The sequence below is a fragment of the Sardina pilchardus genome, chromosome 8 (genome assembly GCF_963854185.1).
Source record: "Sardina pilchardus chromosome 8, fSarPil1.1, whole genome shotgun sequence".
NCBI classification, from domain to species: domain Eukaryota; kingdom Metazoa; phylum Chordata; class Actinopteri; order Clupeiformes; family Clupeidae; genus Sardina; species Sardina pilchardus.
In genome coordinates, this window is record NC_085001.1 from 23,021,546 (window position 1) to 23,049,005 (window position 27,460).

Genomic DNA, 27,460 nt, shown 5'->3' on the forward strand with positions numbered 1-27,460 from the left:
ACCTTAAATAAAGAAATTGGATAAACTCACAATTTGTGTAAACTGTAAAATCCATTGCTTGCACACTGATGAAATGCTCTCAAGCTCAGTGAGAAAATACCTTTAAAGTTTTTGCTGTTGACACCTTGCCTTGAGATATAGCCTATTGTGGGCAGATAATATCTAAACCTGTAGGCTATATGAGGTTTGAACAATTAATAACCATCATCCCCAAATATTTGTTACATGAAGTTCACTGTTTTTTCTTTTGGATGTTCACGTTCACTGTCTGTCATTACTGCTACAAGGCACGTCATCAAAATAATTCATAAACGCTTACTTCTTGCTGGCTGTTGATAGCTGATATCATTGATCGAACGCATCTTTTGGCTGCTCGACACTCGCTTGGCTGTGTCTGAAAGGAGTGGGACTGGTAGATCAGCGCTAGTAATGTAGCACCAGTCCCGTAATCTCGATAGAAAAGATTTTTCTACGACAGTAAAGAAACATTGTAGCATTCTCTCCCTGACGTTGTCAAACATCGGAACTGAATTGGATACTTCTGTGCAACAGTGGAGTATTTGGAACCTCAGCGGGAAGCTTTTTTCTGGAACTCAACTGGTAACAAAATAACAGCCACAGAAAGACTGGGGCACATACTCACTCACTGACAATAAAACCTCACACTCCCGACAAGTGGACTGTTGTGAGAACTGGTAGGACGAGGGACCGGGAAAGTGAAACGTTATCTGACTTTTGGGCGTGCATTTTCAACCGAGCGTTTTCGATATCTTGTTTTCCTTCTCGTTTCCTCTTAAAACTTAAAACTCAGGAAACAATGAACACTTAACTCCTCAAGTGTCTCGTCAGCTAGCCTGGCTAGCGTTTTCTAAGAGTGTGTTCTGCTAAGTTAGCTTAGCAGGCTACGTTAGCTAGGCAGCTAGCTAAACGTGTTGTTTTCCAAGAAAGTTTCTGGCGCTGTTTCCCTGACCCGTAAACACACAGAACGCCAAACGGACCAGAGGGGAAGGGCAGGCCCCCTTCTTGAGGTCTCTCTCTTTGCCATTTTTTCCAAATATGATGGCTGCAGAGATCACTGGAGAGGAGACTGGGTCGGTATCATCGGGGACAGGGGTTACAGACAGCGGAGGCCCCGAGACGACCCAGTTTCCGTTCTACCCTAAGCAAAACCGAGTGCGGGTCAGTGATTTGTGCCAGGGACCAACTCAAAGCCCTCGCCACCCTTCCAGCCTCTCCCCTGACAGCCCTCCTGACATGATTTATCCGACCGCTGCAGGTATAACTGGATCGGCATTGTCCGCTGGAGGGAGTGGCGGCGGTGGCGGACACGCTTATATTCATGGATCAAGCTCAGGGACAGGTGGCAGCGTGTGCTACTCCCCTTCCTCGGAAGGACCTGATAGTCGGATGTCACCTACTTCAGCAAGTCTGGACGGGTCCACAGTCTTCCCTCCATTGCCCCCGCCACCACCACCTCCGCCAGGCTACGGGGCATTCGGCAGTGTGGATGAGGGTGACTTGCAGGATGGTCCGGAGTATGAGGAAGAGGAGGTTGTTTTTCCTCTGTCTGCACCACCCACGAACCAGTAAGCATACCTTTGTCCCCCCACTCTATGCCATGTTATGCTTTTCAGAGACTACTTTTTCATCATATAAATAGTTCATTCATCAGTAATCTTTTCCACAAACAAGATATCCTGAGTTCTTCCTTCACCCCTATCCTAAAATTCCCAAACGCTCAGCACAGTAGCAGTAACTTGTTGACTGCAACGACCCAGATGCCCAGGTTAACATCACAGCGAGACTTATAAAGAGCCCTTATGCAGGTTACCGCAACAATCTCGACCATGTTTTGCAAATCTACACTTCCCATCTCATTTGAGGTTTCTCAATTTGCATCTGGTTTTATTATCAGCCATTGCTTCACATTGTGGTCTGTTTTAGTTCTCTTTTTAATTCTATTCTACCTGTGTGCTTGGTGGTTGATTGGCTTGCAAATTCATAGAGGTTTGCGTCATTCGAGGCGCTGGACTGACTTAAGCATCACTCCTGGCTACAGTACATTTTGCTTCAGGCAGTGAGTCATCCTTTGTTCTTGTTTGTTATTTATGAATGGACACGGGTGCTTTGAACAAGCCACACTTGATTTTTTTTATTGCAGTATTTGCAGTATAATTTATATATTTGTGCTCGGTGGTGGCAGAGGCGTTTCTGAGAAATGGGTCCGTAAGACGAGGCACTGGATACTATCCAAGCTGGCCGTGGCGTTTATCCAAGGCGGCCTGCCAGGGGCAATCACAAAGTGGCCCAACGCAGAGATGCGCCCGAGCTTATGTGTCATTTATTACGAGGACATTGGTTTTCTCACTTACAGCGTTACCTAAAAAGGGTGATGAACAACCTTGGCTTAAATTGTACATGCATGGGTGTGGGGAGATATGCAAAGAAGACATTTTTGGCCATATGCAACAGCCGCATAATAGCACTTTCACTTAGACGTCGGCAGATAAGTCTAATGAATCATAAAAGTGCTTTCCAGCTCATTAGTTTTCATTGGCAGAGAATGCTACGAGAATTTCAGTATGTGTTAAACTTTAAGTCCGTTATGTTCACTGCATTGTCTGGCAGAATGCATTAGAAGCAGGAAGACAAGTTGGTTGTCTATGGCCTTTAGGTCTAGTGGTTACCAGCAAAACACTACCGCTTATCTTAGCTGCCTCAGATTCCATAGAGGCAATTTGAGCTCTTGTTTTTGGTTTCCTGTTTTGTTATTTTATTACTGGAAGAATAGATGAGGTGTGTGACACTGGTGTCCATTTATGTCCTGTGTTGCAGAGGACTGTTGCGAACTCGTCATCCCAGCGCGTAGGTGTCCGTGACAAGTATTTGTGAATGAGCAATGTTGTTACCAGCTTTTGTTTTCGTCCTCATCAAAGCGTGATCTATTGAGTATCTCGCACCCACCGCAGGGGGAAGAGTGAAGTCATAGCGTGCAGCTGTGCAGGTGAGCCCACTCACAGTCGGCCGACGCAGCCCGGCGCAGCACAGGCCAGGGGATTTCGCACGAGTGGGCGACAGCGGAACACGCCGCGTTTCTCACAGCGGCCTGAGCTTCCTCTTTGGGTATTTGTGGCGAGGCCTGGCGTGCCGAACGGTGACTGTGTGGGCTGAGAGAAAGAGAGCGCCAAAGAGAGAGAGAGAGAGAGAGAGAGAGAGAGAGAGAGAGAACGAGCGGGACAGATGAGTCTGCGCCGCTTTTCAAACCGAAATAACTTCTGTTTAGAAGGGCTGTTACCTGTTGAGCAGATTCTGCAATGTCTCCCAAGTTCTGTCTCATTTTCCAGGATGACAAATTCATCCTTAGCCTCAGACAGTGATATTCCAGCTTTTTTTCTGAACCAGGTGAATTCAGGCCTATGTGAGCTGTGGGTAAACCGCAGTATGTGCGGCTTTCTGATGTGGCTTTATTCTTCTGTGATCAAGTCAGCCGGCTGCTCTGTATAGGCACCGCTGGTGTGTGGAGATCTGATGAGCTTTGACTCACCCAGCCCCTTGCGTGGGATAATCCAGCCAGACCTGGCCTTCCGCTCTCTTCCACCCACTAAAGTGTGTGTGTGTGTGTGTGTGTGTGTGTGTGTGTGTGTGTGTGTGTGTGTGTGTGTGTGTGTGTGTGTGTGTGTGTGTGTGTGTGTGTGTGTGTGTGTGTGTGTGTGTGTGTGTGTGTGTGTGTGTGTGTGTGTGTGTGTGTGTGTGTGTGTGTGTGTGTGTGTGTGTGTGGTGTGCGCGTGTATGTGTGAGAAAGAGTGTGAGAGTGTGTGTGTGTGTCTCTCTCTCTGTGGAGGCTATACGGACCACTGACCCAGTTTAGGCAGCGGTTCCCCTCTCCTCCCCTCTTGCCCTGTGCCACCGGCTGATGTGCTGTGACGGATGTGGCCGAGGAGAGGGCCGGCCGGGGCCACGGCAGGACAGGACGCTGTCTGGGGACGCAACGGCAGAGACAGAGACGCTCCATAATCTGATCGATGAGCCAGCCAGCACCGGGCCTCTTAGCCTCCACCACTGGCCCCCACTGGCACATGAAGCATTAGGCAACTGATCCAAACCCTGCCACTTTATCTATTTATGTATTTATTTGTCTTTCTATGGAAGTAGCAGTCGCCCCTGATCGATGGGCCAGCAGTTGGGGATTGATTGGGTAGAAGAGCTGGCCTCTTAGCAGCATGGTAAGAGGCTGTAGTTCTTGATGCGAACAAAAAAATAAAATAAAAAAGAGATTGGGGGTGGCTGAGATGAGAAGAAAAACGAATAGATTGGCCAAGATGCTTCAGACCTGAGGGAGTAAGAGCAACTGAGGCTCAAGTGCTGCACAGCTGTTGAGGGGACGGCTCGCTCGGAATACCTCTGCGAGGCGGTTAGGTTCTGCCTCCTGTTCACAAAGGAGGCATTGTAGTCCCCCCTGTGCTGTCGTAGGCCTCACCACTACCCAGTACCCACCCACGGACCCATGATCCTAAATTGATTTCAGTTTACAATTCAGAATTCAGTCTAGCATCTACATGTGACATTTTAATTATTAGACACTTTTATTATTTAAAGTGTCTTGACTTTGCCAGTAAGGTATACGCTACTTCTGTGACGACATGTGGACTTCTGTTGGAAGTCCTGTTTGTCCCTTATTGCCTCTGAGGGCCACTGACCAAGCGTGTGTTACCTGGCCCTGCCTGCAGCCATTTTATAGCCTAGTGTGTTTTAATTAGACAGAGTCCAGTGGCTCCCTGGTGGATTTGAGACCCAGGAAAAAGCACTGGCCCGTGGGTTTATACAGCCTGCGCCAGCCCTTCGGCACCGGAGGCTCTGGCATTCATCACATGGCAGTGTGTTGTTGTCAGCGTCTCCCCACCTAGCCGAGCGGAGAGGCCAAAAATAACCGAGTTATCTCCTCGAGTTTGGCGTGACCCGCTCCTAAACGCGTTAAGGGCTCCGCTATCCGGGGCCCGCGCAGCGTCCGAGAGGAGGGACGGACATCAAAAGGGACGAGCGGCGCGCTACGACTGAGCGTGTGATCATGTGGAAGGCAGGCGCCCCCGACGTGATGACGCGGCCTGGTGTGAAACTCACGAAGCAAAACGGACTCGTCACACGGTTCACCCTTAGAGGAAGAGGCCGTGTACCTCACAGACACAGAGGTGGAGAGGGGGCCTGGATTGCTCACTCCACCCGCTATGTGGAGGGGGAGCTTATTCATAAACGATGTAGGCAAACAGTGGTGGAATGAATATTTTAGAGACACTCCTTCCTCACACTCACACACACACACACACACACACACACCTGCCCTCAGAGAGTTATCTGCCCCCATCTCTTTCTCTCTCTCTCAACACATACACACTCTGCCTTCGGGCCAAAAACAGATAATAGCATAATAAGTGTATTGTTTATAATTACTTATTCATTTCTTCAGTTTTTCCACGAAGCATAAGCAGGATGGGGTGCCAGAGATCCTGAGGGAGAATAGAAGGCATTAAAAGTGTCACACAAGGGAAGAATGTTGCATTTAAAGATTAGTGGCATAGCAATATGCTCTTCCCTGATAAGCTGCAAGTCATAAAGCCCCGGTTGCACTGAAATATGAACTGAGGAGCCATTTTGGCTCTGTTGCTCATTTTGAAGGCTCAGCCTGCAGAGAACTGTTGAGTAGCTTTAAGCTCTACCCCACAGGTATTAGGTGTCATTCTGAAATGCATATCTATTATGGACATTTGTTGGCTGGCTGTGTGCATGTGGGTTGTATATGTTTTCTTTTTTTTTTTTTTCTTCTTTTTTTTTTTAAAGATTTATCATCAACAAAACAGGCTCATAACTTATTGCCTCCTGAATTGTATTAAATGTAACCTGATATAAATGCAGTACCATGAACAACATTGTGTAGGATTCTTTGCATGTCAGCCCAGGACATCAACACCAGATGTTACTCATGAACAGGAAATATCTGCTTGCTAATCTACCTGCAGCCCCATCGTGTCACTGAGGTGTAGTATTGCGGCCAGATGCCTCGTATCGATAAGAGCCAGACGCCGTGTATTCTAGGCCATTCCGGCATTTTCTGCACATTATGCAGTGAGTGGCTTGTTCTGACCTGGTGGCCATCTTGCTTGTCCCATTCTTCCTGTTTTCCTGTGATCGCTCTCTCTGACCCCACAGAACCTCATACACTGCTGTGCTGTGCTGTGCAATGCTGTGCATGCACTTAAAGTTGTTGTGGGATGCATTTTAGACTCTTATTTAGCTAATAGTATGGTTGTGTCATGATTGCTGTGAGCTGTATCAGTTTATTTAATGACTAAGAAAAGAACTCTAGGGTAATCATCCATTAAACGATTCAGCCGAGTTTGGCTGACTTGTACTGAATCAGGTAACAAGGGATGAGCATCAGTATTATTTTGTGTAGAGAAGGGGAGGCGGGGGTGGAGGGACCTTACGTAGGTTGGTGATTGGATTTCTTCAGTGAGTGAATGCAGAGGAAGTGAGTAAGAAGATCAGAAGCACTGATTCATAGCTTCCCCTATGAGCCATACACCTGTTCATTGTGTCTTCTAGAACAAAGAGATTAAAATCTCATCTTGTGTTGCTTTCGCCAGTGGCTCTGCAGGATGATGACTGCTGAGAGGATTGAGGCAGTCTGGCACTGGGTTTGAATGCTTAGTCTGTATTGGGGTAATTGATTAAATTGGGTGGCAATTGATCTTGGGCTCGGGCCAGCCATGTCCTGTTGCTCCATCGAGGACCTCATCTCCAGCTCGAGTCCTAGTGAAGCATCGTTTAAAAAAAGCGAGAAAAAAAAAGAAGCCCATTGGCTCGCTTCATCTGGTGAGCCAGAATTAACTTCAAGCAGAGCGAAACGAATCACTGAGCTGGCAACTGAGCGTAAACAACGTCTGTTCCGACACTCCGACGAGGGAGAACTCTCAATGGAGACTGGCTGAGCTCCGGTCCCCTTTCCTTTTAGCCTCTGGAGTCTCTGATGCATCCCCATGTCACACACGCACATGCACACACACACACAGTCATATACACACACACACACACACACACGTCGTACACACACACACACTCTTACACACAGTCATATACACACACACACTCACATGCGCACACACACACACACACACACACACAGGCCCAGGAAGTGATGATGGATGGATGGTCACTTCCATCTGCACCTCCCACCCTGACCCCCCCCTCCTCCCCTTGCTCCGGTCACTCCCGGTCAGGCCAGCCGGAACGAGCACATGTGTGAAGAAAAACAAAGCTGTTACACAGCTGCCACCCACCCACCTCTTCCACCCCCACTCTCCCACGTTTATTTTCCAGCATGGAAACTTTTGAGGGCGGGGGACTTTTGGAGAAAGTGCATGTGTTTGTGTGGTTGTGGGAGGGGTGGTTGGCTGAGGTAGGTAGGTAGGTAGGTAGGTAGGTAGGTAGGTAGGTACCTGCCTGTCTCGTTAGCGAACACCATATGCATAATGCAGGATCGCTAAGTGACCTGAGGAGGTGTCAAAATGTAGTGGCGTGGCTAATGTTTGCCAGCCGAGCCCTGAGAGTGGTACTGTGCCGCAAGAGAATAATCTCAAGTTAAGAATCCTTCACACACACACACACACACACACGACAGACACACATGGCAGTGTAAGCCACAGGTGTGTTTGTGCACTGAGGCACTTGATGAATTCACAAAGCGAAAAGAAACTGGGTCACTTTCATCACCTGTGCCGTAGCCTCGACCCCCTCCTCGTTCCTCATTTCCTCGTTGGCTCGGAGTCCGGCTATCCCATGGTTCCTCTCGCACCCACGCGGTCTTCTGCGTCCTCAGCCCACCCGCCGGCTCCCAAGCGCAGATTTATTAGAGAGACGGCTTTTTTTTTCGAGAAGCAGGATTCTAGGAAAAGCAGATTTAAAAAACAGTCACTGATTTCTCCTAAGAGAGCTACAGAGAGAAAAAGAGTGACGGAGAGAGAGCGAGGGATAGAGGGAGAGATGGAGGGAATAAAAAAGCAAGTAGATCATTCTATTGTGGGTTTTTTTAATTCTTTGCTCTCCCACTGTGACAGTCACCGAGCGATGACACACATGCATTATTGATCGCGCTGATTTTTGTGTGCTTGTGCGTTCACGTGTGCACTTTCTGCCCCCTCTCCTCCCAAGTCGGCAGTGGAACAATCTCCGAGTCTTGCTCACCCGTCCCACCCCTCCCCACCCCACCCCATTACATCCCATCGCATCCCTCCTCTCCTCTCCTCTACCCCCTCATTTTCTCTCTCTTCCTCTCTCTCATCCCTTCATCCAGTCCCACAGTCTCCCACGCCCCAGGACTCCTCCCTTCTGCCCCTCCTTGCTGGAGGAGGAGGAGGATAGGCTGTGTGTGTGTGTGTGTGTGTGTGTGTGTGTGTGTGTGTGTCTGTGAGGGAATGTGAGCATGAGTGTGTGAGTGAGTTAGAGTGCGTTTGTGGGGTAGGGGCTTCTGTTCAGTGACCTGGGAGCGTGGAGCGTCAGCAGCAGCAGCAGTGGTTGCCGGGCACGGGCACAGTGAGGGGGCAGAGTGGCGCGAGGGTGCAGGAGCATGGGACAGAGCGAGTGGCGGCGGCAGCAGCAGCAGCAGCAGCAGTGGTACCCCCCTCGTTACTCCGTCATGCCCGGGCAGCACACTGGTGCTCCTCAGCCGGCACAGACATCAGTGGAACAGCAGCAGCAGCAGCAGCAGCAGCAGCAGTGGCATCAGCGGGAGCAGAGACCGTAGCCACAGCGCCAGCACACTGAGCCCGTGGAGGAGAGAAAGAGAGAGAGAGAGAGAGCGAGGGAAGAAGGAAGAGGGGATAGAGGAAGAGAAGGGGAGATATGCAGCAGAGGGCCAACGCAGCGTAAGTGGGACACCTCAGGCGGTCCGACCATCCGGCCGGCCATCCGTTCGCTCACTGGCATCTCTGGCTATTGGGGAGCCTCCAAGGTTCCCCTCCTCCCAGCGAGTTCAATGTATTTCACTTGTGCGTGCGCTTTCTTGAACTTCTGCCTTGTGAGTGTAGTCGAGTGGTCGGGTAAGTCTCAACTCTCCGACAGGCACACTCTGTCATAGATGATTTCCTGGGATCTCTTACTTGTTTGAGTCTAGTTGAAGTGCTCTTCTGTGTCAAAGTGTCAGTGTCAAGTACCACTCTTGGTGTACCTTCAGCACTAGGCAGGCAAGCATAATGTTCCCTTTTCTGGGGCTTAGCCCATATCCAGTGCGCTAAGCGTTCTTTTAGTTGTTGTCATGCTCATGATGCAGCTTGCCATTCTCTAGCAGACTGGTTCCATCACACTGTTGTGTAAAAATTGGATTTCTACAGAGTGTCATCCCTCATGAGACTGAGAAATCCTGTGCCTTACACACTTGACAGATGCATGGGTGAAACTTTCACTTGGATAGCAAGCATGGCATGTGGGCAACACGGTGTAAAGGGATTTACCAGCACAGCTGAGGTTGTGTGTCGCATCTCTCTGGATAGACAACAAGGAGGTTGACTTGTTTGTGCTCATGGATAGATGGATGGATCTTATGGATGGTTACAGGCTTGATTGATGACATGGATGCATCTGATGGATGGATAGATGGTTTTGATGGATGTATGGATTGATGGAATGATGGTCTAGTGTGCAGTACTCATTGCACAGTCCAATGCTTTTTGCGGAGGTGGCTTGCTTGTATTGCTCCTTCAAATGTTCTCCTCTGTGCAATCAATACTCTTTCTCCCTGTCAACTCCTTCTTTTCACTTCTCCTTTCTTTTCCTCCAACCTTTATCCTCCTCTTTCCTCCTGTAGTCTCTCCGTTTCTCCCTCTTTCCAGTTTTCTTGACGCTCCTTTGTTCTCCTCTCTCGTCCCATGCCATCCCGTCCCGTGCATCTTGTGACAGCTGGCAGCTTGGTTCAGTGACTCTGTGTCACTTCCTGTCACTTAGCACCTATGTTCTTCTTCTCCTCTCGTCCGCCTCTCTCAGGTCCTCTCATCTCACCACTTCTCTTACTGTCGTTTCTTCTCTCGTTGCCCATTGTTCTCTTCACCTGTCCTCCCCTCTCCTGTCCTCCTCTTCAACCAGCTCCTCTTCCCTTATATCCTCTTGTCCTGTCCTCTCCTGCCCTCTCCTCTCCTGTCCTCCTCTTCAACCACCTCCTCTTCCCTTATATTCTCTTGTCCTGTCCTCTCCTGCCCTCTCCTCTCCTGCATCCTTCCCTCCTCTGTTGTCCGGTCCCGTGGTGTCTGTCTCACAATGGGGCAGGACGGCTGGCCGTGTGCTTCAGTGCCTCTGTCTCAGTCCCCTATCACCCTCTCCTCTCCTCTCCTCTCCTCCTGACCTCTCACTTTCTCCTCTCCTTCACTTGTCCACTCCTCTGTCTGCCATCCTCTCACCCATCCTCTTTTTCCCCATTTCCTCTTCGTCGTTCGACCCTCTCTTCCGCTCTCGTCCCCTCCCCTTGCCCTCCTCTCCTACTCTCTTGTCCAGTCTGGTCATGTCCATCTCATGACACCAGGCCATGTGCTCCATGTTAGTCGTCCTACTCTCTGCTTTTCCTCCTCACTCCATCCTTTTACCCATTCCTCTCCAAATCGCACTCATCCTCTCCTCCCCATACTTTTCTCCTCTCATCTTCCTCCTCCTCCTCTCCCCGCCCCATACTTTTATCCTCTCCTCTTCCTCATCCTCTCCTCCTCCTCCTCCTCCTCCTGCCCCGTCCCCGTCGTGTCCGCCCCGTGTCTCCTGACAGCTGGCCGCCTGCTTCAGTGGTTCCGTGTCATTACAGGATGATGCTGATGAGCTCTGATGGGCCATCTCTTGAGCTGCCCCCCCCTCCTTCCCTTCCCTTCCCTTCCCGTCCCTTCTGTATCAGGCTCACTTGTTTTTAAAGTAGACAGAAGCCATCAGGGAGCAGAGAGAGAGAGAGAGCGAGAGAGACGGAGCGATGAGAGAGAGAGGGGGAGAAGAGAGGAGAGAGAGAGAGAGAGAGAAAAGGATAAGAGAGAGATAGAGGCGGACGTAAGTTGAAGTGGGCAAAAGGAGACCATGAGAGTGATGGAAGAAAAAACTACACACACAGTCACACACACACACATACACACACAGACACACTGCTCAATCAACTCTGGACATGCCCTGACCTGCCCTGGCTTCCACAGAGACGTAACCCTGTAAATCAAGATGCCTCTCTCTCATCCAACCCCCTCCCCCTTCACACACACACACACACACACGCACACACACACACACACACACACACACACACACACACACACACACACACACACACACACACACATTCTTTCTGGTCTACTCTTCTCCCTCCTCTGCTTAATTCTCTCTCTGGTTCACTCACTCGCTCAGATTATCGTCTTTTCCGCCTCAACTTTCCTCCCTTCTTCTCATTCTGATCTCTCTATCTCTGTCACTCTAACCTTTCTCCCTCCCACATCTTCTGTAGTTTTCTCACACACACACATACACATACACACACACAAACACACACACACACACACACACGCACATGTACAAAAGGCCGTAGCCCTCTGCACCTGATTCTGTGGCTTCCACTCTTCGCTACGCTCAGCGGTTTTCCCCCTCCCCTCCCCTCCCCTGCACAGTGTTTCAACGAGGGAATGTCTCCATAAGGCGTTTCTTAAAAAAGCCCTCTTTTGGGTGAATAATTCAAAAGACTGTGTGCTCTCTCTCTCTGAAGGGGCAATTTAAGGGTCTAAAAATACGCAGCATTGTGTTGGCAGCCTCTTACCACTTTGCCACTAGTTACACCGGGCAGCAACAAGCACCAGGGCTGTGTGTGTGTGTGTGCACTGGTCCCTAATATGTTGGGTGGTGCTGAAATTCACGTTGGGCTTGTTTCAAAGGAAATGCCTGAACCCCAGACAGCACCCTCTCCTTTCCCGCACACATGTTTAATTGTAAGACTGGAGTGAGGAGTAACACTAGGGTGAGTGGAGTGAAGAGTAACACTGTAGAGTAAGAGTGGAGTGAAGAATAACAGGAGGGTGAGTGGACTGAAGAGTAGCACTTGGGTAAGAGTTAAATGAGGAGTAACACTAGGGTGAGTGGAGTGAAGAGTAACACTAGAGTTAGAGTGGAGTGAAGAAGAGTAAGCTGTAGAGTAATAGTGGAGTGAAGAGTAACGCTGGGGTGAGAGCATTGATGGGTAACACTATAGAGTAAGAGTGGAGTGAAGAAGAGTAACACTGTAGAGTAATAGTGGAGTGAAGAGTAACACTGTAGAGTAATAGTGGAGTGAAGAGTAACACTAGAGTTAGAGTGGAGTGAAGAAGAGTAAGCTGTAGAGTAATAGTGGAGTGAAGAGTAACGCTGGGGTGAGAGCATTGATGGGTAACACTATAGAGTAAGAGTGGAGTGAAGAGTAACGCTGTAGAGTAATAGTGGAGTGAAGAGTAACACTGTAGAGTAAGAGTGGAGTGAAGAATAACAGGAGGGTGAGTGGACTGAAGAGTAGCACTTGGGTAAGAGTTAAATGAGGAGTAACACTAGGGTGAGTGGAGTGAAGAGTAACACTAGAGTTAGAGTGGAGTGAAGAAGAGTAAGCTGTAGAGTAATAGTGGAGTGAAGAGTAACGCTGGGGTGAGAGCATTGATGGGTAACACTATAGAGTAAGAGTGGAGTGAAGAAGAGTAACACTGTAGAGTAATAGTGGAGTGAAGAGTAACACTGTAGAGTAATAGTGGAGTGAAGAGTAACACTAGAGTTAGAGTGGAGTGAAGAAGAGTAAGCTGTAGAGTAATAGTGGAGTGAAGAGTAACGCTGGGGTGAGAGCATTGATGGGTAACACTATAGAGTAAGAGTGGAGTGAAGAGTAACGCTGTAGAGTAATAGTGGAGTGAAGAGTAACACTGTAGAGTAATAGAGGAGTGAAGAAGAGTAACACTGGGGTGAGAGTTGAATGAGGAGTAACATGAGGGTAAGAGTGGAGTGAGTTGGATTGGAGAGAAAAGAGTGACAGGGGAGGCTACACCGGGCATGTAACTGAAGCGTTCCCCTCGCATAGCGTCTGCTGCAACAATTAGCTTTCACTATAATCAATGGAAGTAGTTACACCAGACGGAAAAAAAATAGACCTGTCTTTTAAAATTGCTTTTAAGCGTCGCGCCGGAACACTTCAGTTGCGCACCCACCAGTGCAGCTTCCCACTGAGTGAGTGGATGCTGATCCTCTGCAGTGCTAATGATGATGAAGTATTTTAGGAGAGAGATGCCGAGGAAGAGAGAAGGATTGCCCTTGCCGTGGAGGCATGTGTGTGTGGTGGCACACTTCAGCAGGCACCCACTGTGTCGTGCTGGCATCCTCATCTTCACCCTCTGGGCACATGTTGTTAGAGGGACTCTCTCTCTCTCGGAGTAGTGCTGATGTATGAAGGAAAGCGGAAAAAATCCAAGGCACTCTTCTTTCAGAAAAATCTACAAAAAGTCTTTATTTTAATGGCTATATATTATATATATATTATATTATTTAATAATATTATATTTTTTAATTACGTTTTATACATATATAAAACTTTAAAACCAAGTGAGCCGAGTGGCAACTAAGTGCTAGTGCTGATGTGTTTTTGCATGGCATGACCTGACCTCTGCCATGCAAACGACCATCTTTATCATCTTTGTTGTCAGATCAGCATGAAGCTGCATTGTATAGAATGGAATGGGACTTGTGATTAATGCCCTCAGCATCCACCCCCATCCTCCTGCTATCACAGATATCCGTGCCATGCTGCCTAACGTGCCATTCTCTCAAGTGTGTGTCCGTTTTTCTGTGTGACATGTGTTGCTTTGCACAGCTTTGACACATATCGCTTGGCCCAGATGCATAGAACAAGAAATGAATACACACACACACACACTCACACACTTTCACATGCCCTCTCACACACGCGCACACACCCACACATACTCACTCTCACACACTCTCTGTCCCATGCCACGCAATGAGCCGATGTTTGTTTTCTAATCTAGCATGCTACGCTACGCGCTACGCTACGCGCTGCAGTGCCTTGTGTAGTGGGAAGGGAAAGTAAAGGGAAACACAAATACTGAAGAAAAACAGAGCACCACCGTGTTGGTTAGACTTTTTAGCCCACTTATTTCCTATCAACAACCCCCCCCCCCCCCCTTACAACCCCCGCCTCCACTCTCTCTCTCGTCTCTTCTTCTTCTTCCTTTCCCTCATCTGTCTGTCCCTGGGTGAGTGTGTATTCTCAGTGTTGCAGTGAGTGCACTGTGCACAGCTTCTGTTTTGCAGACCCATCATGGCAGAGGTGTTTCTCTCTCTCTCTCTCTCTCTTTCTCTCTCCCTCTCTCTCTTTCTTTCTCTCTCTCTCTCATGTGGCTTAGATGACTTCCTGTGACAGCACAGAGGGAGCCATGTGACCAAGACAAGTAGGAGGAGGTGATGCCCCTCCGGGAGCTTACCTGGTGTGCATGGAGGAAACTCTGTGTGTGTGTCTGTGTGTTTGTGTGGGTGTGTTTGTTTGTGTGTGTGTGTGTGTGTGTGTGTGTGAGAAGTGGCTTTGCTCTTGATTCATGAAAATGTTCCATGTGCTCGCTACAGCACTCTAGCTGTGTGTCCCAGTTCTGACAGCTTGGTGTAACTACCGTTGCCATTCCCCTCCATATTAAGTGAGTTGATGTTGCCCAAAGCAGCCTTAAGGGAAGCTCGGCGAGAGCACCCATTCTCTCTCTCTCTCTCTCTCTCTCTCTCTCTCTCTCTCTCTCTCTCTCTCTCTCTCTCTCTCTCTCTCTCTCTCTCTCTCTCTCTCTCTCTCTCTCTCTCTCTCTCGCCGGCTTGCAGGAATTACAGGTAGACTTGCACATTGTCTACCTTTAGTTGTCGCTCAGGAGTAGACCTGCACATATGGACTAAGCATGTGCAGAGTACACCCTTCGCACACTTTCTGCGGTTTTATTTTAGAATGCCCAGAGCCCCCCAAAAAAACATCTTGGGGTTTGTTTTTCGATTCAGACTGTGAAGTGGAAGACTCAGCACTGGGCCCTGCCCAAGGGGGGGAAGCCATGCATGTTTTGACACTGCAGAGAGAGCTTCAGGGGCGTAGGGAAGGAGAGGGAAGAGAGGGCATGAGCGGAGGGAGGGAGGGAGGGAGGGAGGGAGAGAAGAGAGGAGAGGAGAGGAGAAGAAGACGTCACCGCTCTGGCTCATGCTCCGACATGACCATCACATTCCTCAGACTGGTGAAAGCAGCGCACACCAGCACAACACAGCCCATTTCCTGATTCTGCTGCTGTGGCTGAGACCTCTCTTACTCACTCACTCACTCACTCACTCACTCACTCACTCACTCACTCACTCACTCACTCACTCACTCACTCACTCACTCACTCACTCACTCACTCACTCACTCTCTCTCTCTCACACACACACACACACACACACACACACACTCAAGCACCCTCTCTCTCACACACACACACACACACACACACACACAAGCACCCACCCACACACACACACAAGCACCCCCCCCCCCCACACACACACACACACACACACACACACACACACTCAAGCACCCTCTCTCACACACACACACACACACACACACACACACAAGCACCCACCCACACACACACACAAGCACCCCCCCCACACACACACACACACACTCAAGCACCCTCTCTCACACACACACACACACACACACACACAAGCACCCACTCACACACACACAAGCACCCCCCCCCCCCACACACACACACACACCCAAAGGTGCAAAACACAGTACATAGACAGAAATGTGAAAGGCATACCCAGTTCATTTCCCAGGGAGACTGTGATAAACAGGCAACGTAAAAGTCAAATAAAAGTCTTAAGAGTTTTCCGCGAGAGGCGGAGGGTTTGAAAGACACGTAAAGACATCGCTGCTGACAACAACAGGCTTTTCAGTTAGCGTCTCTTCTGGGCCCTGCTAAGAAGGGCAGATTCTTGGGAGACCACAGTGCAGGGGAGCCTGATTCATGTAATCTGTTTGCTGTGCCATAAGGCCATTAGTGGCAGGGCCTCAGCAGAGCAGATTTAGTGCTGCTTCCATGGGACAGGAGAAGCAGAACAGCCAACCCACACACACACACACACACACACACACACACACACACACACACACACACACACACACACACACACACACACACACCACCCTCTCACCACTCTTCTCTGCTGCTCTCTTAAAGATAATGCATTTTGCGTCTCGCAAGACACACAAGAGAGACACAGAAGTGCGTGCAGCGCAAAAACACACACACACACACACACTCACACTCACACACACAGTCACACTCACTCACGCACTCAGAGCATACACATCTTCCCCTCGCCCTGTGACGCCAAGCTGTCCCTGCATGCGCCTAGCTTATGCACGTCTTCTCGCCGACAGCTCAGAATAATTGACGCCCTGCGGTAGATTTCCTTCCCTTCCACTGTGCTTGCTCACACACACACACACACACACACACACACACACACACACACACACACACACACACACACACACACACACACACACACACAGAGTCAGTAAGGCGCACTGAGCTGCACAGCTGATCTGTAGCACTGCTGCCTGGGTGTCGGGGTGAGAGGTGAGGAGCAGAGGGCAGCGGTCATGCTGACTTATGCTAAGGGAGTCTTTGCTTGCCTTTCACGCGTACACACACCCGCATAGATAGTCACCCCTACACACACACTCCTACAGATGAATGAGTGACACATACATACCCACACACATTCAGACTTGCAGAGAGGCTCCTCTCTCATCTCGTGCGCTCGCTCGGTCATTCATTCATTATGATTTTTCATCTCTCATCTCTCTCTCTCTCTCTCTCTCTATCTCTCTCTCTCTCTCTCTCTCTCTCTCTCTCTCTCTCTCTCTCTCCCTCTCTCTCTTTTTAACACCCTGCACAACTTGCCTCATCCACACTCACCCCCTGGCTTTCCTGTGTGTGTGTGTGTGTGTGTGTGTGTGTGTGTGTGTGTGTGTGTGTGTGTGTGTGTGTGTATATTTGTCTTTGTGTATTTGTGTGTGGACCTCAGTGACATCTCAGCCCAGTCTGAGTCAACCATGCCTCTGGTAACTGCTGGACCGCGGTTGGCTTTTCGCTGGCCATGTTTGTTTGTTTGTTTATTTGTGTGTTTGTTTGTTTGTGAGCGAATGTAATAGTGCAGGAGCTTAGGGCAACGGTGCATGCATGGACGTGTTGGGGATATTTTTTTTGTTTTTGCGGCAGTAGAAGTGAAGTGAGGTTAGGTCAGAGAGAGAGTGAAACAGAGGCCTACGGAGGCTGCTCACTCAGTGCTGCAGGTTTCGGTTGCTGTCCTGCATCACTTATAGCCTCACTAACCCCAAGTGCATGCAGTGTTTCAGACTCAAACCCCAGTGTGTGTCGTGTGTGTGTGTGTGTGTGTGTGTGTGTGTGCTTGCAAGTTTTTTTTTAAATGTATAGTAAATGTATTTTTGAATACGCCTCCTCCGCTTGTGGCTCAGAGGTAGACACATTTGTTTCTCCTTCTCTCAGTGTCTTCACTCCACAGGAAGTGCCAGTGTAGTTGTCAGTGTGTCATGCGGTGCCATATATGTGTGTGTGTGTGTGTGTGTGTGTGTGTGTGTGTGTGTGTGTGTGTGTGTGTGTGTGTGTGTGTGTGTGTGTGTGTGTGTGTGTGTGTGTGTGTGTGTGTGTGTGTGTGTGTGTGTGTGTGTGTGTGTGTGTGTGTGTGTGTGTGTGTGTGTGGTGTGTAAGGGAGAGGGAAGGAGTGAGTGGAGGAGAGATATAGACAGGTTCTGCTGTGTGTGTGTGTGTGTGTGTGTGTGAGTGAGAGAGAGAGAGAGAGAGTCAGCAGGGATGCAGGCAGACTGTGTGCCTCTAGGCCGTCTGATTTGTGTCCGCTGCCACGCTTGTCAGAAGCAGCTTCACTGCCAGAGCAGCCGTCTCTATATATCTCTCTTCACACATGTGCACACACACACACACACACACACACACACACACACACACACACACACACACACACTCTTTAGATACAGCACAGGACATGGCCACAATAATACATGTGCTCTCCCTTGTAAACGCCTTCTTTTTCTCTGTCACTTTTTCTTACGCGTCCCTCTCTCCCACCTCAAATGTTCATCCTGTTTTTCATTTCTTCGCCTATCCATTGATTCAACTCACCTACCGAACACCCCCTCACTCCCTCATCAACTCACCTACTGAACATAGTCATCCTCTCACCAACTCATCTACTGTACACCTCCCTCATCTCACCAACTCAGCTACTGTCCATCTCCCTCATCTCACCAACTCATCTACTGTCCATCTCCCTCATCCTCTCACCTACAGTACTGTCCATCTCCCTCATCCTCTCACCTACAGTACCGTCCATCTCCCTCATCCTCTCACCTACAGTACTGTCCATCTCCCTCACTCTCTCACCAACTCCTCTACTGTACACCTCCATCATCTCACCAACTTGGCTACTGTACACATCCTTCACTCTCTCACCATCTCAGCTACTGTACACCCTGACCCTGTCCAAGTGTCTTCAAGCAAGACACTTCACCCCAGTGCTTCCGATGAGTAGGTTGGCGCCTTGCATGGCAGCCTCCGCCATTGGTGTTTGTGTGAATGGGTGAATGTAAGGCATTGGGGCGTTGGGTGCTCGCAGGAGTCGGAAGAAAGTGCTATATGAATGCAGTAGGGATGCAACGGTACAGTTTTGCCACGGTTCGGTTTGTATCACGGTTTTTGGGCCACGGTAACGGTTCGGTTTCAATATATCAATATTATCTTGGCTCTAGCATTCAGGAGGCTATATTTGCCTTTTCTATTTCAAATCAACAATGTGCTTCTACTTACACTTGCAGAGAAAATATTAAATGCATAGCCTGACACAGATGAAGCAGAATCACAAAAATGTATTAAAAGAAAAGAACACCATCATTGCCTTCTGTCATAAACAGGCAATGTTATCCATAGTGCAGTGCAGCATAAAGTAATGTGTAGTTATTTATTTAATAAACTCACTGTTCTTCACACATTTAAAGAAAATACTTAACTGTTATACACCCTCAAAAAAGTAGTGAACAATTCTGAAAATCTTCTCAAAATAATTGGTGAGGTAGTATTATGTGTAGTTTCAAATGGATATTTGATTTGGGAGTGCCTGCCCTGTCCTCTTTTATGAACGTAAAAAATTTAAACATAGACAAAAGTGCAGTGCAGCATTAAAATATTAGAACAATGAAATGAACATTATTGCAACCTGTTGTCGGGGGGGGAATATTCCGAGAAGAAAGTGGCAAATTTGCCACTTCACAAAGTGTCTGTTTCCCCTGTGTCTCCTGTCGTGTGTGTGTGTGTGTGTGCGTGTGTGTGCGAGAGAGTTGTGTGATTGACGAGTGGACGAGCGATTGACTGATTTAGCAGTGAGTTTATTGTTTTTCGAGTGGACACCTCCCGCTGCCCGTAGCCTAGCATGTACAACGTCAGGAAAATAAATGACCCGAGTTTGGAATGACATGTCAGCCTCCCCATCTCCTATAACCTCCCATCCCTACAATATTTTCCAGTAAACTATCAAAAAGAGAATACACTCAGCTGTGTCGGCGTCACGCTTTCTTAGGCTACTCTAGCGAGCAATCAACGCAGGGCAGAAACCACCGGTTACACTGTTACACACAGACTTTATAAAGTGGCAAATTTTCGACCTTCTAAAGTGGCAAATTTGCGTCTTTACAAAGTATATATACGTGGCCCTAATACGCCGTCGTATTCGTTATGTCTTTGGGAATTATAGGAATATTGTTGTCGAAAGGCTGCAGCAATGGATGGTTGGGTTTTCGGTGGCAAACTAACTCTCCGTGCTGCTCCACTTAAGGTTACAGCCGGGTGATGAAGGCGCAAGTGGGCCGACATGTTGGATGTGTTACCTTTATTAGGTGATCGTTGTGAAGCAGTGCTTGCAATGCACACTGTGCTTTGTTTACTGACGGTCTTTTTGCCTTGTTCGTGGGCTACTTCAAATGTCGCCATGATCATGCAGCCGCCGGTAAAGTTTGTTTCTTCTCACATGACTCCTTCATTTGCATTTCAACGCGCTTATTGGCTCTTGGGAAATTCAGTAAAATTCTGATTGGTTGTTGCAAGGTTGACGAGAGGCAAGCTGAACAGTCAGAGAAAACGCATCCCCCAGGTCCTAAGCACTCCTCTCTATCGCTCCCAGGCTACGCGCGCGCAATAACCTTGTATTAAATAAAAAGTTTAATGTCGCGTATACCGAAATATTGCGGTTTAGGTGAGTCTATTGAACCGAACAGGCCAAACCGAACGGTTCAATAAATTATTGAAAACCGTTGCATCCCTAGAATGCAGTCCATTTGCCATTTATCCTTACTCTACTGTACTCTACTCAACTCTACTCTGCCCTCCTCTCCATGGCTGAGGTCTCTCTCTCTCCATCTCCCTCTCCCTCTCCTTCTCCCTCCCCCTCTCTCTTCCCCTTTTCCCTCTGTTTCTTTATTGTGTTCCTATTCTGTATCTGACTCTCTTTCTTCTTTCATTATTTTCATCTAGTCTTCTCTCCGTCTTTCTCTCCCTTATGCTTTCTCTCTCTCTCTCTCTCTTTCGGTCTCCGTCTCCAACTAACAAGTGCTGTGGAGACTCCATTCCCCTTAAGCCAGACAGGGCCCATGTTTTAAAGCTGGCATTGAAAAAAAACTGCTTCCGCAGCATCCCATTCATCTTAACAGAGCACTTTTTTTCTCCATCCCATTTTTCTTCCCATTTATGCCTTTTATACCCCGCCCCCCCCCCCCCCCTCTCTCTCTCTCTCTCTCTCTCTCTCTCTCTCTCTCTCTCTCTCTCTCTCTCTCTCTCTCTCTCTCTCTCTCTCTCTCTCTCTCTCTCTCTTCTTTCTCTCTCTCTTTTGTTCTCTCTCTCTCTTCCTCTCTGTAGGAGTAAGGTACTAAATCTGGAGTATGTGTTAATTTCTCAGCACTTTTCTTCTTCTCTCTTTCTTTCTCTCCCTTTGTCTCTTTCTATTCTCTCTCTCTCTCCCCCTCTCCCCCTCCGAGGCTCTGCAGGGAGTGGGCTCTGCTGAAATTTTCAGCAATGTTGTTAGAAGAGGCTGCTGTTTAATTTAGAGAGCGGCAAGATTTTAATGGCCTCGGCCGCCGCCACCGCGCTAAAAGCCTTTTTGCCTTCACAGCTGCTCCTTGCCCTGATTTCTTTCTCTCTCTCTCTCTCTCTCTCTCTCTCTCTCTCTCTCTCTCTCTCTCTCTCTCTCTCTCTCTCTCTCTTGCCCGCTCGCTCTCACACTCGCTTTCTCTTTCTGACTCCTTCAATCTCACTTGCGGTAGACTAGTTGTAATAGTTTTAATTTGTCCCATCACTGGCATTTTTGGCATTCAATTCCTCATGAAAAATCCATAAATTTCCTTCAAGACCAGTCCAGTCCATCCACACAGCCATTCATCTGTCCACTTCCATTTCCTTCTAAATGAAGCAGGATGTCTAGCCAGGACTGGAGGACTGTCTTGATTGCATTTCTGTCTTTTTCAAAATCTGTTTATATCCAGGGCATAGGCTTTAACAGTGAAAACTAGCAAAAACAGTATTCGGCATGTAGCACAGAAAGCAACCAGACCCCCTGATATTGGTGCCAATCGGTCAGCTCTGTCGATAGCCTGCGGCGGTTTGAGATTGTTGGTGTTGCTTTTTTGCTAGCATAAAGGAATCTTCAAAACATGGTGCAAAGGCTTTTACATCCCCTACAGATGCATGTGTTTTTCTCATTCATGGTCTTAATTGTGTGTTTGTTTGTGTGTGTGTGTGTGTGTGCAGGTGGTACCATGGCAAGCTGGACCGCACGATTGCGGAGGAGCGACTGCGCCAGGCCCGCACGCCGGGCAGCTACCTCATCCGGGAGAGCGACCGGCGGCCCGGCTCCTTTGTGTTGTCCTTTCTCAGCATGACCAACGTGGTCAACCACTTCAGGTGAGAGAGACACACACACACACACACACACACACAATTTCTGGTGAGATCAAAATCTACACACACACACACACACATACACACACACACACACACACACACTTCAAGGAAATCCTCAAGTGACATCTAGCACTGTGCAAGTATTCTCTGATTTGCACCACTCTTCTCCAACACACACTACGGTTCCACATTACCATGCCCCATTTTTACAGCATATATACCCCCTGTTACGGTTCGCAAACAGAAACCTCTGTTCAACAAAGAACGTCCCTGTTCTCCAACCCAGCACTGTTCTCCAAAAACACGCTACCGCCGAACAACTCGCACAACTCATTCATCAAACAGGCCACTGTTTTGCAGCACATGGCAATATTCCACCAAACATGCCGCCTCTGCACAGCGCCGCACATGTCCCTGTTTTACCGCGTAAGCTACTATTTCTCTAGTCCACACCAACTGTGTGTGTGTACACAAACAGAGGCCCGAGAACACCAGCGAGATGAAATGGAGCTTACAATGGGTGTGTGTATATGTGTGTGTGTGTGTGTGTGCGCGTGTGCGCGCGCGGAGGTCACTTGAGTTGCCTTGTTGTGCTGGGCGGCATCGGCTGTGTTTTATTGTGACACAGTGTTTTTGGCTGAGCACAGCCGCTGTCTCCGCCGCCACCGCCACCGCCGCACGGCAGCCTTTAATGCCGCGCTCATGATTAAGAGATTGGCTGGAGAGAACTCGAGTGGCTTCAGCAAAACAAGCACTTGGCAGCGGGGCCGCAGCGTTACGCGGCGCGCTATAAAACCTTAAACACGGGCGACAGTTGCAAATAGAGATGTTTAGGCTAACGGCTTCAGGAGGTGTTCTTTCGGAGAGAGGTCCTTTCCCTCTGACTTGCTTTCTCTCTCAGTCTCTCTCTCTCTCTCTCTCTCCCCTTTCTCCCTCTCCCTCTCTCTTTCTCTTTCTTTCTTTCTCTTCATCACTCTGCCTCACTCTGCTCCGAGACCAGGGATAGATGGAGGTGATATAACAGATTTTAAACACGTGTGAAATGGATAGGGGGCTAGTTGCGCCTAGTTATAATGAGAGAGGAACTTGCGCACACACACACACACACACACACACACGCACACACGCACAAACACACATGCACAAGCACTCCTACACCACATGACCTCGCAGGCCACTTCCGACGCCCCCGCTCGTTCAAAGCGACTAAAACGAGGCTAGCGTGACGGTCGTTAGTTCAGCCACTGTCCGTTCTCTCCTCAGCAACACTGTCAGTAAACGAGCGTGCAGCTCAGAGAGCAGAGGCCCATGTAACCTCAAACGAGGCTCAGTAAAGCCCAGCCATTCTCTTCCTGTTCCATTCTGAACTGCTCTGTTCCACCATCTTGATATGTATCTCGACTCCGTCCGTAGCCACTGCTATGTTGATGTTGAGGCTGCACTACATGTACTCTAAACGCCGCACTATGTCGTACACATGTTGACGAAAGCAAGAAGTCAATGAGTGCATGTGTGTTAATCTTCAACTTATGCGTGTGTGTGTGTGTGTGCGTGTGTGTGTGTGTGTGTGTGTGTGCGTGCGGGTGCTCTGTAGGATCATTGCGATGTGTGGCGACTATTATATCGGCGGGCGGCGGTTCTCGTCTCTCTCAGACCTTATCGGCTACTACAGCTACGTGTCCTGCCTACTGAAAGGGGAAAAGCTGCTATCGCCGGTGGCCCCTCCAGAGGTAAGAGCTCTCTCTGTGGCGCTGTGGAAAGCCCTCACGGTAACACTCTCACACACCACACACACACACACACACACACACACACACACATTTTCTCTCCCTCCCTCCCTCCAGATACTTGACTCTAGTCTTCCTTACACACTTAACTCTGTTCTGCACAGTTCCTCACACCTACTGTCCTCTCTCTCTCTCTCTCTCTCTCTCTCTCTCTCTCTCTCTCTCTCTCTCTCTCTCTCCCTCTATCCCACCCCGTGGGCCATCTCTCTCTCCCTCTCTCTCCCTTTTTTAACACTCATTCTCTCCTTCTCAGTTCCTCACATGCGTGGCAGACATCACACGTCTCATTGCTTTTCACCTGTCCGGGGAAGTCAAGCTCACCACATGTAAAGGACTTATATAGGAAATATATGCTGTATAGCATGCATCTATATCCTGTCATGAAACTGTCCCATTTATCTGTGTACATTCAGCGACCCCCTTTTAAAGCAACACTAAAGAGTATTTTGTACCTTAAAGTAATGTTTTCAAAATCATGTCAGTGGTTCATCAACTCTTAACATGGTGAACGCCACTTCTGCATTCGCTTCGCGGCACTCTATCAGCTATAACCGCACTATGTAACTTTACCAGATCGGGTAGCAGATCTGTAGTTCGATGGAATGAGGCATTATAAACTACAAATTTGACTTGCTTCAGTGTCGCAATGCATCGTACTTTCATAAAATCATGCAACATAATCTACCTTTTCTGTCAACATCGTTATTTTCTGGACAACAAATAGCGTGTGTGCGACAGAGAAAAGGTGCTTTAGTGTTGCTTTAAAGCGTGTCAGTTACAGTACAACTGTCCTTTGTGAGAGACTAGAGAGACTCTCGCAAATCAGCATGTTATCAAGATCATTCAGTTCAGGTGTGTGTTTTGTTTTTGTATATGCCATGTTTGTTTGCTTATATTTGTGTGTGTGTGTGTGTGTTTGCAGCCCGTGGAGGACAGGAGAAGAGTGAGGGCCATCCTCCCGTACACCAAAGTGCCAGACACCGATGAGATCAGGTACTGTCCTGTCAAAGCGCGCCGTGCTCACCCGCCCACCCCACCTGTCTGGCCTGTCTAAGCCTTTTTAGATCAAGCGCAATGCACACGTTGGCTTGTCTGATGTTCTGCTGTTCTCTTCACCTGTCTCCCTAAACGCCACTTCAAAGCTATAGTTGAGCTATTGGTTTCAATGACAAACCAGTCACAATCTGACGTTCCTTTTAGTGATTTTTTTTTAATTATTATTATTTAGCTAGTTTTTTTTACTTGTTTGTTTTTTGTCATTTTAAATTTCACATGACTCCTACTCTTTCAACACAGAGTATAGTTGTTCCTCACTGGGAGAGCAGGTTTCTCTCTGTAGCCCCTTTCACATTCAGAAACGATACATTAGCGTTTAAGAAATAGCGGGTTCAGGGGATTTCGCAATGTGAAAGGTAGACGTGTTCTGGTCCCGGGGTTGTCTGAAGCCGGTTTCAGAGGCGAGTTATGGGAGGCGTTGCCTAGCAGCACGTCACACGCAATTTGGGAGTGAACAATGACGTTAAGCATGCCTTCGACCTCGGAGATAAACTGATACACACAACTGTCATGCTAGTTCTACGTGGTTAAATGATGGCGGGCCACTTGTTATGTTATTTGAATGCCAAATGAGGTCCTTTTGTCTGTCGAAGTCATATTTCAGTGTGCTGAGTCCTGAACAACTTCTGCTCTGACAGTTAGCTCGTTGGCTAGTTAGCTATCATTAGGCAAACTTTCTAAAAATACGTGCTGCTGGCAGCAGACGGTTTTGGTAACCTAGCAACAATAAACACTTGACCGAAGTGCTGAGAAAAGGAGGTTCAGGGCACTCTCAGCATAAAAAACGTGATTGTTGGACACACATATATCTATGGACACAGCAGCTAAAGTTATCCTAGTCTCTTGTGTGTTTCCTGTATTTTAACCTCCTGCCTGGCCAAATACGTCATCAGTCACACACCCCTAATAGCGGGTTGACCTCTGTTCCTTTCATATTCAACACGGCTCGGCTCTGATACTACCCCCCGAGACGGGTTGGATTGCCGAGGCGGGTTGACTCCCCACCCCGTGTCGTCAATGTGAAAGGAACAGCCTTAACGTTAAATCCGGCTGATTTAGCGTTAAATTCGGTGAATGTGAAAGGGGCTCATGTGTGTGTGTGTGTATGTGTGTGTGTGTGTGTGTGTGAGTGGGCCTGAACCAGGGCATGGGCTTGTGTTCGTGCGTCAGAGCCACAGCTTTTGACGAGGTTTCCCTCTCGTTCCCAAATACTTCCCGACCTGAGACTCCAGTCAGTGCGTAATGGCAGCCCGCGTGTGCTCTGATTACGGGGTCGCCCGCTGCCAAACCCCCAAAGCCAAGGAGGGGATGAGGTTTCCCGTCCAAGTGCAGGCCTCTCCTATCCTATCTCCGGCTCAGTGGTACAAATCTGGCCCCCGCTGTGATCCGTTACCTCAGCACGCTGACCAGTTCAGCCCTCCTCTGTTTCCTGTTAAAATGCGCGGCGGTCGTGTGTGCGGTCAGATGTGTGCCCGTGGTGTTTGGTGTCGGATACGTCTCCTGTTTGATCAAGTCCAGTCCTGGGGCATAACTCATTCACTGGCATTTGTTATCCATCTAAACAAATAAACAAAGGAAAACAGAACCGAGCAAACATTAAAAAAAAAAAGCCCAACATCACTACTTACCAAGCAGATGTCTGTTTCATATGAAGTTTGACTCAGTAGTGACCCCTGTAGGCAAGTCATTGACACTGCAGTGAAAACAAAAATGGTGTAATGTTACCATCTCTAATTGTCTGTATTCCGATTATAATGGGAGATTTTTTTTTTTTAAATGATGACCGTCCTCAAGTATGACCCCTCCGTCTCTTGTTTTGGAATCGTGAACGTGGTGAAAGACGCTTATGTGCTGTTATGCTCTTGCAGTTTCCTGAAGGGGGACATGTTTATCGTTCACAATGAACTGGATGACGGCTGGATGTGGGTGACCAATGTGCGCACCGAAGAGCAAGGTCTGATTGTGGACGACCTGGTGGAGGAGGTGGTGAGTATGTACACACACACACACACACACACACACACACTCACACACACACACAAGCATAAAGACCAGACCCAGGTGTAGGTTCCCATCTGAAGTTGTGTGAACACAGAGTCTGATTGTTGCGTTGTCTTCCCTCCTTAGGGACGAGAAGAGGATCCTCATGAGGGGAAAATGTGAGTGCATTCATCCATTTCTTTGGCTCGTAAACAAACACACACTTAAGGGGACAATCTGTTTTCACAGTGGCTAGAAATGGCATCGACTTCACTCAGCCTCTGAGAATGTTTCTTTTATATGTTTATTTTATGTCAATTTCCGCAGTTTGGCTGTAAATAAGAGCGATGTAGCCCACGTATTTCTTTGAGTGCAAAATTCTCCTGTAATATCTCAGCTCTGAGAAGAGGATAAATGAACAAGTAGGAACGGAAGCGCAGTTGCTCGATCGGTCGCGTACAGTCGGCTGGTTGAACACAGTAAACAACTTCGGTGGCTGTATTCGCTGGAGCGTCGCTGTGTTCTTGTTTTTGTTTTGGGTTATCTCTT

General features: G+C 48.4%; 1 protein-coding gene across 1 annotated transcript in view; it reads left to right on the plus strand.

Annotated features, from left to right (window-relative positions):
- The first annotated feature begins 396 nt into the window (after positions 1-396).
- rasa1a (RAS p21 protein activator (GTPase activating protein) 1a) overlaps positions 397-27,460 on the plus strand; it is a 39,324-nt gene continuing 12,260 nt past the window's right edge. The window contains exons 1-6 of the mRNA XM_062543254.1: positions 397-1,586; positions 21,936-22,088; positions 23,683-23,818; positions 24,798-24,868; positions 26,800-26,917; positions 27,059-27,090. Coding sequence (XP_062399238.1) covers positions 1,057-1,586; positions 21,936-22,088; positions 23,683-23,818; positions 24,798-24,868; positions 26,800-26,917; positions 27,059-27,090 — 1,040 coding nt within the window. The 5' untranslated portion in view covers positions 397-1,056. The remainder of the gene's footprint in view (positions 1,587-21,935; positions 22,089-23,682; positions 23,819-24,797; positions 24,869-26,799; positions 26,918-27,058; positions 27,091-27,460) is intronic.